This window comes from Dromiciops gliroides, chromosome 2 (genome assembly GCF_019393635.1).
Source record: "Dromiciops gliroides isolate mDroGli1 chromosome 2, mDroGli1.pri, whole genome shotgun sequence".
Taxonomy (NCBI): Eukaryota; Metazoa; Chordata; class Mammalia; order Microbiotheria; family Microbiotheriidae; genus Dromiciops; species Dromiciops gliroides.
Genome location: NC_057862.1, coordinates 383,508,568 through 383,525,701, shown reverse-complemented (window position 1 = coordinate 383,525,701; position 17,134 = coordinate 383,508,568). Strand labels below are relative to the sequence as shown.

The 17,134-nt window shown below is 37.6% G+C and overlaps 1 protein-coding gene across 1 annotated transcript in view; it reads left to right on the top strand.

Annotated features, from left to right (window-relative positions):
- Nucleotides 1-17,134, top strand: part of C5 (complement C5) — a 118,059-nt gene that overhangs the window by 85,935 nt on the left and 14,990 nt on the right. Inside the window, 5 exon segments of the mRNA XM_043980716.1 lie at nucleotides 4,000-4,057; nucleotides 8,734-8,843; nucleotides 15,016-15,054; nucleotides 15,057-15,082; nucleotides 15,195-15,300. Of these exon segments, the coding sequence (XP_043836651.1) occupies nucleotides 4,000-4,057; nucleotides 8,734-8,843; nucleotides 15,016-15,054; nucleotides 15,057-15,082; nucleotides 15,195-15,300 (339 nt within the window).

Genomic DNA, 17,134 nt, shown 5'->3' with positions numbered 1-17,134 from the left:
CCAAGTGGAGCACTCCTCTATAGCTAAATTAATTATGTGCAGTATTCATTGGTCAGGAAAGTAATTCTGACCAATTCATTTGGTAGTTTGATGTCCCAGCAATCTTAATGGTATGGTTACTCTTCCATTATTGCAGATCTCTTCATACCTTCTCATCCTGGGTAATCTTTCCACAAATCATCTTTTATAGGAGATTTACAATACCCTTAGGGAACTGATAGTCTTGTAGGACAATGAGACATCAACACAGAAAGCTATTATAATTTGTAATATTACATGAGGTTTACAAAACAAGATCCTATATGAGATCTAAGTCCGGAAGGCAGAAGTGGGAAGAAGCAAGGGGGGGTGCTTCCTGAGGGCGGTAGCACTTACAGGGATTTTGAGGGGTGGGTAGGAATCGCAGCAGCTGAAGAAGGGAAATAAGAGCATTCCAGGCTTAGGGAACAGCCTGAACAGATATAAAGACATGAGTATGGGATCTTCTCAGAGAAACATTGAGCTGTTCAAACCAGTGATATCCAGTTACCTTCCACTTGGTCTTTTTAATATCCTTGAAAGGAACTCAAAAATCATCTATATAAAAATATTAATCGGGGCAGCTAGGTGGCACATGTGGGGGCCAGCTAGGTGGCACAGCTGGATAGGAGCACTGGCCCTGGGAGGTCAGGAAGTCCTGAGGTTCAAAGTCGGCCTCAGACACTTAACACTTACTAGCTGTGTGACCCTGGGCAAGGTCACTTAACCAAGTGCCTCACTAAAAATAAATAAATAAATAAATAAATTATTAATCACCCGCTATGTGCCTGGTACTGTGCTAAGTGCCGAAGATACCAACCGGGAAAAAGAAAAACAGTCCTTGCCTCCAGGAGTTTAGAGTCTATGGGGGAAGACACAGACAAAATAAAGCTGAAAAGTGGGGTGTGAGAGAGGAAAAGGAGAATACTATCCATCTATTGTCTCTCATTTTCACTACCTCATCAGTTGGGCTTCTTTTCTGATCACACCACAAGGCATTATGATATAGGGGAATTTGTGGGACTGGCCTGATACAAAGACAAATAAGAGCCATTTTGCACTTGTGGGGGTTTATACTCTTGTACTTTTTTTTTTGTGGGGCAATGAGGGTTAAGTGACTTGCCCAAGGTCACACAACTAGTAAGTGTCAAGTGTCTGAGACTGGATTTGAACTCAGGTCTTCCTGAATCCAGGGCCGGTGCTTTATCCACTGCACCACCTAGCTGCCCCCGGTTTATACTCTTGTAGGAAGGATTTAGATATTTAAACTTTACAATGGGCTTTATAGAGGGGCAAATTTCTATAAAGGTCCAATGATAGAAAAATTATTGATCTTAGTTTTGACTCTTCCATTTGGTTCAGGACTCATGATCATCTCCTATTGCCATAGCCTCCTAACAGTCTCCCTGCTTCACTTCTCTCCCTTCTCCAATCCATCCTCATCTTCATGAGGCACAGGTATGACCTATGTCACTCCCTTGCTCAGAAATCTACAGTGGCAACCTTTTGCCTCTAGTGTAAAACATCATCAACTCCTCAGTTTGGCATCTAAAGCACTTCCCACTCAGCCTCCTGCCTCCATTTCTAGCTCATTTCCTGTTACCAGCCCTTCACACTTTGTACATTACAACCAAATCAGCCTTCTTGCCACTCCTCATACAAGGCATTTTCTCTTCTACCTCTAGGCCTTTGCACAGACCGTCCCCCATGCCTCCTTTCTCACCTTTACCTCTCAAACCTCCTACCTCCTGCAGGAAGCCTTCTGTGATCCCCCTAGTTGTTCATGCACTCTTCAACTTCAAATTATCTCATATTTATATACTTGTTTACATGTTGTATCTTCCCAGTAAAATATAAACTCGTTCAGGGCCTGGATTCTTTTATTTGCTTTTTGTATCGTTAGTGACTTGTACAGTGCTTGTACATGGAATGCACTTTAGCCTTAGAGCTTAAAGGCCATCTAATCCAACCTACTTGTTTTACAGAAAAACCTGAGGCCCCAAAAGGCTGAGTGACTTGGCCAAGGTGACATACGTCTGCACCTTTCTAGGTGCAGAATCTAGATTTGAACTCAGATGTAATGATTTCAAATCTACTGATTTTTCCATAAATGCTTGTTGAATTCAACGGAATGTTTTTCAGGAAAAGTATCTTACCTAGCAAGTTAAAATTATGTTGAGTATTTCGTTTGGTTCTATGTAGGATCATATGATCATGAATTTCAAGCAGAGGACATCCTGTTTAATTCCATCATTTTGCTGTTGAGAAAACTGAGTCCTGGGGAGGTTGTGGCTTGTTCAATATTACATGAGTTGTGAGTGTCAGGGGCGGGATTTGAACCCAGATTCTCTGACTCCAGAGCTAGTATTCTTAACTGATCAAAGCTATTCAGTCAATAACAAGCACATATGAATCACTTATGTACAATGTTCTGTACTAAGTACTGGGGATACAAAAGAAGGTAAGAAGAGACTCTGCCCTCAAGAATTCCCATTGTAATGATGGAGCAAACATGAAGACAACTAAGTGTATACAACATAATTGGGAGACATTCTCAGTGGGAGATGCAACTGGTAGCTCTGAGAGAGATTAGGGAAGGCCTCCTATTGAAGGAGAGATTGAAGTGGAGTATTGAAGGAAGCCAGGAAAAGGAAGAGGAAGAGGTGAAGAGGCAGAGCCTTCCAGGCATTTGAGATAGCCAGGGCAGAGGCATGGAGAAGTGTTCACCAAGGGATTAACAGAGGGAAAGAAGGAGGATATAAGTGGTACAGGAGTAATATCCTGGAGGGAAAGTGAGGCATAAAGGAATTGGAGGTCATGGTAAGGTTGAATAACAAGGTTAGGCACTGAAAGTCTGAGGGAAAATGAAGTTATGATTTTGAAGAATAGAATTTTAGAGTTCATGAATATGGAGGAGGAACATGTGTGTGTGTGATGCTAAGATCAAAAGTATGACAATCTATGCATAGCTAAGGTAGATAAATGTGTGTGTGTGTGTGTGTTCTTTAGTATGAGGATAGGAGTTGTGCTGAAAAGAAAGACTGAACCAGTAAGGACAGGAGAATGTTCTGGAGTTTGATAGATAATGCCTACCAGGATCTGAATAGGGAGACAAATTTGAATTGAATGAACCTTAAAGGAGAGGTTTCTAAGTGGCAGTGGTAGATATACAGAGAGTCTGGAAGTAACTTGAGGAACAAAGAGTATTCCAATTCCCTCCTAAAACCAGTGAGTCAGGGGTTATGTCAATAAATGCCAGAGTATGGACAGAGGTAGAACAAAAGTTTTAGAGTGAAAACATTTAGCTCATTATGAATAGAGCAAGCATTCCAGAGGGCACAAGGGAAGGCATAGGCAGAGCTGAAGCAGGACATTGGGAAAGGAGGGGTGGGGTCAATAGAAGTAAGTTGGAAATGGGCTTTGGAATTTGTACACTAGAGCTGAGAGTTGAGAATCACTAATATATGGAGACTATGGAGGGGTGGTGGGGAATGAATTAAGCATTGAGGAATGAGTTCAAGAAAAGTATATGGGATTGGCGAGAAATGCACTGAGGGATACAGGTGAACAGATTGCACAAGCCCTTTCCCTGAGGACTTGGTTGAAGTTCTTGTGGCTAAGGCAGAAGCCAAGAGGTGGGTGGTAAATAAAGTCTAATCCCAGATCTGGTCACCAGGGCTTAGCTGAGGAAGACCCTGGGGAATTCAATCTTATATTCAGGTATAAAGGGAGGGAGGGGGTGAAGCCCTTATTCTTATTCTTTTAGGACCTGTAAATTTCTGTTAAACTTAACTATTAATTTCAAAATGACATATAAGGTTTCATGTCCTATAACGTTTATTAAAGGGCCTGGATATTAAAAGTAACTCAATTCAACAAACATTTATTAAGCACTTGTTATGTAAATGACCCTGCTTACCTTTTATGTTTCCTAAATAACTAAGTAAATGATGTTTATATAACTATTGTTTTTTGTGTTAGCTGACAACTATGGAAGATCTAGTGAATCAGGAGATAAACTCATAATAGCATGTGCCAGGTAAGTTCAATTCCTTTCCTATAAATAGAAGTTATAAGGTTGTCTTTTTCCTTTAGCCAACAATATTCTCTTCTCTATAAAAGTACTTGGAATCATCAAAATCTTGAGCTACGAGGAAAGGGAACAAATATTAAGCACCTACTATGTGCCAGGCATTGTGTTATATGCTTTACAGATGTTATCTCATTTTATTTTTACAAGTGGGAAGTAGGCACTATTATTATCATCCCCATTCTACAGTTGGGGAAACAGGAGCAGACAGAGGTTAAATGACTTGTCTAGGGTCACATAGCTGGTAAGTACCCGAATCCAGATTTGAACTCAGGTCTTCTTGATTCCAGGCCTAGTGCTCTAGTCACTGAGCCACCTAGCTATTATAGAAAAGAACTATGAACATAGATATTTTTTTGGGGGGGGCAATGGGAGTTAAGTGACTTGCACAGGGTCACACAGCTAGTAAGTGTCAAGTGTCCAAGGCCAGATTTGAACTCAGGTACTCCTGAATCCAGGGCCAGTGCTTTATCTACTGTGCCACCTAGCTCCCCCTATGAACATAGAATATTAGAAAATAGAACATGGAATATTAAAGCTAAGACGCATCTTAGAAGATAAATTGCAAAAACATGGATTATCGCAATGAAGTTTCCCTTAGAGCTCATTTAGTCCAATTGACTCCTTTATAAAAGGGTAACTGAGGATCATGGTGGAGAAGTGAATTATTCTTTTTTTGGTAATGCAATTGGGGTTAAGTGATTTGCCCAGGGTCACACAGCTAGTAAGTGTCAAGGGTCTGAGGCCGGATTTCAACTCAGGTCCTCCTGAATCCAGGGCCGGTGCTCAGGAAGTGAACTCTTTATGCTCACTTGAAAGTGGAAAATTAGCAGGAAAAAATCAGACAAGAGTCCAGGAGTCCAGACTCTTAATCCAGGGCATGATCACTATAGTTACCCTCTTTCTGAGGAGAAAGACAAAGTTGGGAATACTGTAAGAAGTTGAGACCAGTACTGCTTAAGTGTGCTAGTCATTATATCTAAGTTGTTTTCACAGAGAATATGTAGAAGGTTAGATCCATGAGAGTGGAGACAATTTGTTTTCATCCCTAGTTCCTTGCACATTTTTTTGTGTGTCAATTTATGAGTCTGTTAAAATGAGGTATTCCTGGTGTAGAATTCAATAAATTCATCAACTAGCATAAAATGAGTGCTTAGTCTCTGGGAATACAAAGACACATAGAAACATCTATCAGTGGAATAAACAGTGATAAGAAAAAAGGCCAAGGGGTCAAAAAGTAGATCAGAATATAATATTGAATGATAGGGTCAATATTGGGAAAGGAGGCAAATGAAGCAAAGGAGTGGCTGTAGCCTAAAAGAGCATGAGAGGTAGAGGGACTACAAGTTACACTATGGATGAAGTAGTTGGGGTTAAGAGGAGAGAGATTTGAGGAGGAGTAGAATGACATGACAATGACAGGAGGTCAGAGAGAAGAATTTCAGAATTCTTGTGTTTAATCTTTTTTTTTTTCTTTGGAGTGGGGCAGGGCAATGAGGGTTAAGTGACTTGCCCAGGGTCACAGAGCTAGTAAGCATCAAGTGTCTAAGACCACATTTGAACTCAGGTCTTCCTGAATCCAGGACTGGTGCTTTATCCACTGTGCCACCTGGCTGCCCCCAATTTCAGAATTCTTAATCCTTGGACTCTTCTAGGTGATGTTTTAGGTCCCCCCCATCCTCTAATCTCTGCTCATATGCAGATCAACTACCCTCTAATTTACAGTCTTAGATAGCTGCCTGAGGATTCTGGGAGTTGAAGTGATCTCTTCTTGGTAACATAGCTAGTGAGGCAGGTAGGTGGTGCAGTGATCCAGCACCCAGCCTGGAGTCAGAAATTCCTGAGTTCAAATCCATGTGACCCTAGGCAAGTCACTTAACTCTGTTCGCCTCAGTTCCCTCATCTATAAAAATGAGCTGGATAAGAAAATGGCCAATCACCCCAGTATCTTTGCCAAGAAAACGCCAAATGAGGTCACAAAGAGTCAGAGACAACTGAAAGACAACAACAAAAACACACACCTGATATGATTATAGAAAAGAATTGAACCCAGGCCTTCTTGACCCTGATCCCATACAGTACACTGCCTCAGCATAATAGGTGCTTAATAAATGTTTGTTGAATTGAATTACAGCTTCCTTTCATTGTCTTGAGACTACTCAGAAGATGTGGGAAGAATTATATTTTTTATGTTTAACTCAACAAATATGTTATTAATGGAATATTTATAAATAGGACCCATATAAACCATGTGATCTTAAGCAAATCCTCTCTTAGTCTTTGTCTATCTGAGCCTCTATTTCTTCATCTGCTAAATAAGGGGAAAATCCTTGCATTACCTACCTCACAGAGCTTTCATGAGGAAAGTACTTTGGCAGCTGTGGTGCCTTACAGAAATGAGAGTTACAAGGGGCTTGATTACCAAAGAAGCTTAATTGCCTATTGTGAAAATGAGAAAAGGGAGCCAAGAAAAATGTGATTCTTCATTATTTTAAAGTGATATCTTTTGATATTTTATGACTTTGGGACAATGTATTCAATGAAGGCTGAATGAATATGGTTTTGGCTCTGACACAAAAGTTAGGTCGAGTGGATTCCAAGAGTAACTGAGCTGTTCATGTTAGAAACTCTGTCCTCTAGTTTTCCGATGATCTTTTTCCAGATTAAAAACACTGTCACACAATCACTACATCCAGGAGGACCTCTTCCGTCATTTTCTCTCTTTGTAGCTCCTCTGGCATGTTCATAAGGAAAGAAAAGGCAGTTCTCCACCCCCTCCCCACTGTTCCCTCTCCCTGAACAAAATTGCCCTAAGGGAGGAGTCTCCCACCATCTTTGGCAACAGCCCTGAAAGCTTTGAAAAGAAGGCCCCTTTTCCACAGTTTAAACATTCTCCATGGAAACCAGTCATAAGGGCTCCAGCAACCTTTTCATAGAAACTCTGCCCACAACTCCGGGGCCCCTTTTGGGTATGGCTAACAGGAGAGTTTGTATCTGTGAACTGGAATTCACTGGCTGTTTCACAAACACTTCAGTCCAGCTAGGAAAGGCTGAGGTGCCCTACAGGTGTGCCTTTAAATTGCTAATTGGGTAAGGAATGGAGTTGGATCTCATTAGTCAGAGAATTTATAGTCTAAAAATCAAATCTTTATCTTAGAGAACCTACCCCAACTGTCAGTAGAGAAGCCTTGGTGTGATTTAAGGGTCAACAACCTCGCCCTTGGACCCTGACACTAGGCATAAAATTCTTGGCCTAAAACCAGGAAAATGGGATCTACTCTCAGTTCTGCCTCCAAGTAATTATGTGGTACCTGAGAAAAGTCATTTTGCCTCTCTGACCCTCATTTTTCTCATCTGTGAAATGAGTTGACAGTAAATGAAATCTAAAGTTCCTTCCCACTCTAGCAGATCTATGTTATACCTTCTAACACTTGGAATCACTTTTAAATCTATCATCCTATGTTACATACTCTAATATTCTATGCTCAGTGTCTTAGAACCCAAAGCAGTGGCTTTTATGTTATCATGTATTTTCCCAATCATAGATTTATTGGGAAGAAGAGCCTTGGATATCATCTTGTCCAAGCTTCTCATTTTACACTTAAGGAAAATGAGGTCTAAAGACTTGTAGAAGGTCAAACAGGGAGTAGAATATAGTAGATAGAACAACCAGGATTTGAAAGCAGGTCTCCAGTTCCAAATTCAACTCTTTCCCTTGTAACATAATTGCTTCTTAACTCAACAGATGAGGATAGTTCAACTATTAGCCTGTGGGAATCTGCAAGATTGATTGATTGATTCATTCATCTATCTACCTGTCTGTCTGTCTATCTTTCTATCTATCTATCTATGAGGTCCTGTTTTTTTGTTTGGTTTTTTGCAGGGCAGCGAGGGTTAAGTGACTTGCCCAGGGTCACACAGTTAGTAAGCATCAAGTGTCTGAGTCCGGATTTGAGTGACCCGAGTCACTTAACCCTCGCTGCCCTGCAAAAAAACAAAAAACAAAAAACAGGACCTCATACCCTAAAAGACCAGGAATCATTGTTCTAATGTTGTTCTCAACTATAAACATTAGATGTTCCTATTATCACTTCTACCTTTAACATTCCATTTAATGCCTCTTCCTGTTCTATTACAATTCTGAATTCTGATAACAATGAAATAAAAATTCATTCTTCATCCTAGTGAAGTAGTTTAATTAACTACTAGGCCTGAAGAAAATATTTCCTTTATTTTAATTTAATTTTGCAAGTTTAATTTAAACATTTCCTTTATAATACTGGTTTACATTTACACAGTGCTTTTAAGTTATCAAAGCATTTCATATACATCATCATATTGGGTTTTTACAACAGTCCTGTGAAGTATAGCATACATGAATTATTACTAAAATTTTGCAAATAAGAAAACTGAGGCACATAGAAGTGAAATTACTTTCCCAGGTTCACAGAACTATAAACCAGATTCAGGTCTTCTGACTACAAATCCCATCCAATTTTGCCATATCAGGCTATAGTTTATGAAGAATTAAGGTGAGTTTAAAAGTTCACAGTCAAAAGGAGAAGGTCTTTAATTTTCCTGAGGAATCCTATCTACTAAAATATTTACTTTCTTATCCAATTTAGCTACAAGGCTAACCAGGGAGAATCATCACCTGGTTCTTCCCATGTTGTGATGGATATAGCTTTGCCTACTGGGATTGGTGCAAATACAGAAGACTTATCTGCGGTAAATATTGACAAAGTTTTCAGTTAATTATTTATGGGCCCTAACCTTTACAATGTATTGGGTTGTCTTTTTTTAAAATAGGATTTCATTTTTTCCCCCAATTACATTTCAAGACAATTTTCACATTCATTTTTACAAAATTTTGAATTCCAAATTTTTCTCTCCCTCCTCTCCCCCCTTCCTAAAATGGTAGGCAATTTTACATAGATTTGTTTTTGTTTGTATGAAGAGTGTTTTGTAATTGTGTTCATATAGATCCTGTGTATATCTTAGCAGGTAGACTCTCAAGTATTTTATATTGTCTGTAGTTATTTTAAATGGAATTTCTCTTTTATCTCTTCCTGTTGGATTTTTATGGTGAGAGAAATACTGATGGTTTGTATGGATTTTCTATCCTGCAACTTTGCTGAAGTTAATTATTTCAATGAGTTGTTTAATTGACTCTCTAGGGTTCTCTAAGTAAACCATTATATCATCTGTAGAAAGTGATAGTTTTGTTTTCTCTTTGCCTATGCTTATTTTTAAAATTTCCTTTTTTAAATCTGTTGCTATAACTAGCATTTATAGTAAAATATTGAATAGTTATGGTGATATGGAAATTTTTGTTTCACCCCTGATCTTATTGGAAAAGCTTCTAGTTTACTCCCATTACAGATGATGCTTACTCTTAGTTTTAGATACGACGGTATTTTAAGAAAATCTATATTTATTCCTATGATTTTTAGTAGCTTTTTTAAAAAACAGGAATGAGTATTATATTTTGTCAAAAGGGTTTTTTCATCTATTTAAATAACATGAATTTTGTTGATTTTGTTATTGAAATGGTCAATTATGCTTATAGTTTTCCTAACATTGAACCCACTGCATTCCTGATATAAATCCAGTTTGGTCATGGTGTATGATTTTTGTGATATATTACTACACTTTTCCTCAGTATTATTTTATTTAAAATTTTTGCATCAAAATTTAGTAGAGAGGGGGCAGCTAGGTGGCACAGTGTATAGAGCACCGGCCCTGGAGTCAGGAGTACCTGAGTTCAAATCCGGCCTCAGACACTTAACACTTACTAGGCTGTGTGACCCTGGGCAAGTCACTTAACCCCAATTGCCTCATTTAAAAAACAAACAAACAAACAAATTTAGTAGAGAAATTAGTTTTTATTTTCTCTCTCTATTTTGACTCTCTATGGTTTAGATATCAAAACCATAGTTGAGTCATAGAAGAATTTGGTGAGATCCCTTCTTTACTTCTTTTTTCACTTTATGTAGTATTAGAATTAATTGTTTTTTTAAAAAATGTTTGGTAGAATTCATTTAAAATGAATCTGGTCCTGGAGTTTTTTCTTTGAACATTCATTTTTGGTTTGCTCAATTTATTTTTCTAAGATAGGATTGTTAAATATTCTATTTCCTGTTTTACTCATTTTAATACTTTATATCTTTATAAATATTAACTAATTTAATTTAGATTTTCAGGGAGTTTGGGGGGCATAGAGTTGGGTGAAATAGATTGTAATAATTGCCTTCTTTCCTTCTTTGTTGGTTATGAATTACTTTTTTCAATTTTTATACTGACATTTTCATTTTCTTTTTTCTTGATCAAATTAACTAATGGCTTATCTATTTTTTTAAAAATCTACTTTTATTATTTCAATTTTTAAAATTCTCAATTTTGTATTTTTACTTTGATATTCAGGATTTCTATTTCAGTGCTTTTTTAATGTTTAAAAATTTATTTTTTAATTTGTTCAATTCTCAGGGGCTTTTTTTAGTTATACATCTTATTTGTTGATCTGCTCTTTTTTAGTTCATGAAAGAGTCTTGCTACATAAAATTTCTCCCTAAATACAACTTTTGTCTCATCCTGCAAATTTTGGTATCTTGTCTCATTGTTGTCATTATCTTTCATAAAATTGTTGTTCATTTCTACAATTTGTTCTTTAACCAACCCATTCTTTAGGATTAGGTTATTTAGTTTCCAATTGATTTTTAATCTTTTCTTTAAAGACCTTTGTTGAGTGTAATTTTATTGGATTATGGTAGGGAAAAGATACATTGAATATTTCTGCTTTTCTGCATTTGGTGGTGAAGCTTGCATGCCCTAATACATGGTCAATTTCTGTGAAGGTGCCATCACAACTGTGACTAGGTAGATTCTTTTCTATTACCATTTAATATTCTCTAGGGTTCGAAAATATTGAAATTTTCTAAAATTCTATTCAAGTCCTCAACTTCTTTCTTGTTTATTTTTGGTTCAATCTATTTAGGTCCAAGAAGGGTAAGTTGAGATCCCCTAGTTTTACTGTTTCTTCTTGTAACTCATTTAACTTTTCCTTTAATAATTTAGATATTTCATTTGCTACATATGTGTTTAGTATTGATATGGTACCTTTTTTTTTCTTTTTTGTGGGGCAATGAGGGTTAAGTGACTTGCCCAGGGTCACATAGCTAGTAAGTGTCAAGTGTCTGAGCTTGGATTTGAACTCAGGTCGTCCTGAATCCAAGGCCAGTGTTTCATCCACTGTGCCACCTAGCTGCCCCCAATATGGTACCTTTTAACAAAATGTAGTTTCCCTGTTTAGCTCTTTTGATTAGGTTTATTTTTGCTTTGTCCGAGATCACAATTTGTATTCCTGCATGTTTTACTTCAGCTGAGGCATAATAATTCTGCTCCAGCCCCTTATTTTAACTCTATGAGTATCTTTCTGTTTCAAGTGTGTTTCCTGTAAACACCATATTGTTGCATTCTGATTTCTAATGCATTCTACTATCCTCTTCCATTTTATGGGTGAGTTCATCCCATTCACATTAATAGTTATGATTGTTAACTGTGTATCCCACCCCCCCTTAGCCTTCTCTTTCTCCCTTACTCCCTTTTAGAGTTTACTGGCTTCTGACCAATGCCTCCTTTAATCTGCCCTCTATCTTTTTCACCTTTCTTCCCGTACCTCCTTTGCTATTTCCTTGTTGGGTATGATGTATCCCTGTACCCATATGTGTATATTTGTATTTTCCCCTCCTTTAACCAGTTCAGATGAGAGTGAGGTTCAAGTGTTATCCACTACATCCCACTGACCCCTCCTTTTTATATAAACTTCTCTTTGCTTACTCCATTTATGTGAGATATTTTCATCCATTTTCTTCTCCCTTCAACCCTCTCCCAGTGCATTCCTTTTCTTCACCCATTCCATTCTTTTTTGAGATCATCCAAACCACAACAAAATCACACCCAGATCCTCTGTCTAATTAGACATCTTCCATGACTTCTTGTTTATTATGAAGTTCTGAGTATCATCTTCCCATGTAATATTATAAACAGTTTTACCTCTTTAATCCCTTATGATTTCTCACATGTTTACTTTTTTATGCTTCTCTTGACACCTGTGGTTGTATGTCAAATTTTCTACTCAGCTCTGGTCTTTTCATCAGGAATGCTTGGAAGTCCTCTATTTTGTTAAAAATCCACTTTTCCCTTATAGTATTATACTAAGTTTTGCTGAATAGTTATTCTTGGTTGTAACCTAGCTCCTTTGCCTATTAGAATATCATATTTCAAGTTCTTTGATGCCTTTATGACAGTGGTTGCTAAATCTTGTATGATCCTGATTATGACTCCTTGGTACTTGAATTCTTATTTTCTGGTTGCTTGCAATATTTTTCCCTTGACCTGGGAGGCTCTCAATTTTTGCTGATAGTTAATTATATAAATATGATATATAATATAATTATAATATATATATATATATATATATATATATATATATTATATATATATATATATATTATATATAAATTATTTCTGAGAGTTTTAATTTGGGGGTTTCTTTTCAGGAGGTGTCAGGTAATTGCTTCATTTCGATTCTTGCTCTCTAGTTCTAGAGATACCTGATTTGTTTTCTTTTATGATTTCCTGAAATATGATGGCTTAGCTTTTTTTCTTTTGTCCATTGCTTTCCAGTAGTTCAATTACTCTTAATTTATCTCTCATCATGCTGTTTCCTGGACAGTGGTTTTTCCTATGAGATATTTAACATATTTAAAAAATTTTTTTTTAGTTTTTTGACTTTATTTTATGATTTCTTGATGTCTTATAGAGTTATTACCTTCCATTTGGTCAGTTCTAATTTCAAAGGGAGGTTTTTTTTAGTAAGATTTAGTACCTATTTTTCAAAACTATTATTTCTCTTCTCATGTCTTTCTTTTTTCTTATCATAAAATTCTCATGTCTTTCTTACCTAGTTTCTTTGCCTCTTTTCTCATTCTTTCCTCTATCTTGCTGTCATTTGGTTACTTATTTTCTTATTTTACTCTTGCTTTAAGTCTCTTAGGAATTCTTGTTCAACTTGTGTCCAACCTGTATTGATCTTTGAGATTTTTAGATTTTTAAAAAGTCATTCTTTTCTTCTGCATGTGTTCTCAAGCTTCCCTGTTACCAAAATAGAGCTTTACATTTCTGTTCTTCTTTAATTTGCTCATTCTTCTAGCCTGCATTTTGACTTTGGGCTTTATGTTAACTCTGGGCTCTTCACACTTCTGGAGTGTAAGTCTGGCCTTGCACATCCTTCTGCAAGCTTTCACAGCTCTGGTTAGGGACATGCAAGATTTCAGTATTCCCAATAGTGCATGATTTGGGGAGAGTTCTGTTTACTGCTTTCCTAGTATGAGTTTTTATCATTTCCTGACCCATATTTGCATCTATTGGCTTATTTATAGTTGGTGGAGTTTCAGCAGACTGTTGCTTGATTTCATCACTATTGCCTGCTGAGAGACTGCAAGTTCAGAGCTATTGAACTGCTGGCTACACTTTGGTCTGAGACTTTGTTCTCTGCTCCAGGAATCAGAGACATACAGCTACTATTCAGAACACGGTTAAGGCCAATGCTCCCAATCACTCCTCTCCATCTTAGATCTGTGACCCATCACTGGGTGGAGGGCAACAGAGCTGCCAGATGGTATCTGTTCTTGAACCTAGTATTTGCTTAGGAATTCTCAGACATCTCTTCCTGGTGTCCCTGCTTCAGCAAACTCTCAGTCCCTGGCCATTGTATTGCTCCACACCATGTGCACTCAGGGGTCAGACCTCCTCCTCAGAGGTCACCTCTCTATCCATCCCCCTAAGCCTCCTTGGGCTGGAAAAAAAAGACTCACTGTGAACTTTTGGTTTCCTGATCATAATTCGGTCTGGTACATTCTTAAATCTTTATTGAGGAGGTGTAGAGAAGAGCTAGACTCTAGTGCTTCCTCTCACTTCCAGTATCTTGGCTCCACCTTTTAAATTGTTTTTGTTTGTTTGTTTTTTGCTGGGCAATGAGGGTTAAGTGACTTGCCTAGGGTCACACAGCTAGCAAGTGTCAAGTGTCTGAGGCTGGATTTGAACTCAGGTCCTCCTGAATCTAGGGCTAGTGCTTTATCCACTGCACCACCTAGCTGCCCCCTTAAATTGTTTTTAAAGATGCTTGTTTCCTAGAATTTTAGTGCTTGGGTGTAGCCCCATAGTAAAATTGCCCTGACCAACATTATTTCACAACAATTGTTAATACATTATTACCAAAACCTCACTATAAAGTTGCAATAACCCCTCAGTGTTGTCATTTGGCCAATCACCCTCTTATATATTGTTCCTGTGGAAGTAGATTGTCCTACAAAATTGTTTCACTCTTTTTTTGTTCCTGGAACCAATTAAAGATGATAGAGAGTCTGTTCCATAAAGCCGGTTGAAATTTGCTGCCCAGGACAGAATTCCATCTTAGATCTGATTGTTTTGTGGAAAATCTGCATGCCTAGTATGTAAAGATCTGTGGAATGATTGTATGTGTAAATGTAAGGGAATTTTTTCAAAAGCCATAAGGATAAGATGTATAGCTCTCCATCTCCTTTAAAAGTTAGATTCTGTAGTGCTTTAAGGTTTAGAATACTTTACATATATTATCTCATTTGTTCCTCACAACAACCCGAGTAGGTAAATGCTATTATTCTCATCATTTAGTGGCTTGCTCAGAGCTACAGAGCTAGTAACTATCTAAGGCAGTATTTGAACTCAGGTCTTCCTGACTCCATATCCAATACTGTATCAAACTGCACCATAATGGCTGCCCTATAATTACTGTACCATAGTTGTATGAAGAAGAAAAGCAATATAAAATTAAATTTGTTATCCTCCGTCTTCCCTTAGCTTCACCTATGGGGTTGATCGACTATTAACAAATTATGAAATCAAAGATGGCATGTAATTCTGCAGCTGAATTCAGTAAGTCTTTCATTTTTTGTTGTTGCTGTGATTAAAAAATATTTTACCTAAAAAAAATTGATGAAGCTAAATTTCTATATGATTTCCTTAAATTCTTAAATTTGTTAAACAGATTCCTTCTGATGAGTTCCTATGTGTTCGATTCCGGATCTTTGAACTTTTTTGGGTTGGACTCCGTAGTCCTGCAACATTCTCAGTATATGAATTCCACAGACCAGGTACCCACCTCTACTAAAAGTTTAAAATTTCCTCAAGGCCATCTTTTGTAGTTACAGAAAAGAGAATGTGAGAGCTAAAGAAGACATTAGAACAGAGAATGTGAGATCTAATAGGGATTCTCAAGAGCCACCCCCCCCCCTTTATGTAACAGACAGGGCAATTGAAGCCAAAAGAAAGCACATGACTCATCCAAGGTTAGTAGGAGTGCTAACATCAATACCCTTATCTCCTTATTTCTCCTAGTCCCTTGCTCTATCCTCTATATGACATTAATTCTCTTCAAATCAACCATCACTAAGAGTGTGAAGCTGATGATATTTGCTTTGGTTACTTATCCATATTCAGGGTCCTTTTTTCCACATTATGATTTCCTTTTTCTCTCTGCACTAAGATTCCCCTGCTACTGGGATGTCCATTCCAAGCTGTGTGCTGGACTTGATACCTGATTTTCTACACTTTCCACCAACCCAAATTAATTTGCCCTATGTCCCATTTCTCCAGCAATTATAGTTGGGAATTGATACAACAAGCAAAGCCCCTGCTGATATGTTAATAGCTAATCAAGACAGAAGCTTTTCTCCTATAGAAAGGTATTTGTATTTTTGTAGGGAAGTCCTAGAAACAAAACAAGTAAATGAATGAACCTCTAATAGTGTAGCTGTAGCCACTCAGGCCAGCCTGATGAGGGATGTATTTGGGGCCAAGAGAGGTTTTTCTTAGTATCCTCAAGAAATGCTTGTTGAAATCTACCTATTCTTTTCATAATCCCTAAAATTATAACCCCCCAAACACTAAAGTCATTACATTCCACCAAACATCTCAATACCTAACATTCTCCAGCACAGAAATGGGCAAGAAAGTGGAAAGGATCCATATGCCTATTCTAGGGCTCCTTCACCTTGATGGACTTGGAACTAGCCATGGTCTAATAGTAAAACAGAAGGACCAAGTGTCCTTTCAGCCCATTACAACCAATGATGCATTTCCTAGCCTATTCCATTTACTCCAACCTCAACATTGTCATACAATATCCTTGGAGATCTTGTCTCCAGGACCATCACCATGCTAGGACATGTGGGGTTTGTGCCCCATAAGAGAATGCCAAAATCCCATTTGTAACCTGACAACCTTTCACCTCTACTTCTTCCCTATCCCTACTCAATTTCTTACTTTTTTATTTACTTGGGAAAGACCTCATCGGACTCCACCAACCTAGGATAACTTTAGGGGATTTGAGCTCTGATTCTAAGGAGCTGAAGGGAATTTCTGATTACCCTCCTTTAATTCTATAGATCTGCTCAACCATGTTTAATCTGATTCCCAACCTCATTCTTATCCTCGTAGTACCATCTCACTTATACATTGTGCCCCTAAATATTAATCTGCTTAAACATTCAATGCCCCAAAACCCTTTCCAGATTCAAGACATTGTTGAGGATTTGTTTACAAGATAGTAAAAAGAAATCAGAATCCTCAGTTAACTCAACAATAGAACTAGTCAGTTCTAAACTTCCTAATCTAAACTAGTTTCATCTCAAATACTGCTCCACTCTTCTTCCAAGCTTTATGCCATGAACCTCCTTCCTCCTGAGATATTTTGTCCATCTCCTTAGCTTTGACCTTCTCTGAGAAGAACCAATGGCCCACTCAATACCACATTAACATCTGTCCCATCCATAATAGTTATAATGATTGTTTACATTTCCATAGTATTTTAAGGTTCACAGAGTAATCCAATAAGACAGTACCAGTATTTTATACCCAATTAGCAGATAAATAATTTGAGTTTCAAAGAGATTAAATGGCTTCCAAAGGATCATACAGCTAATCCTG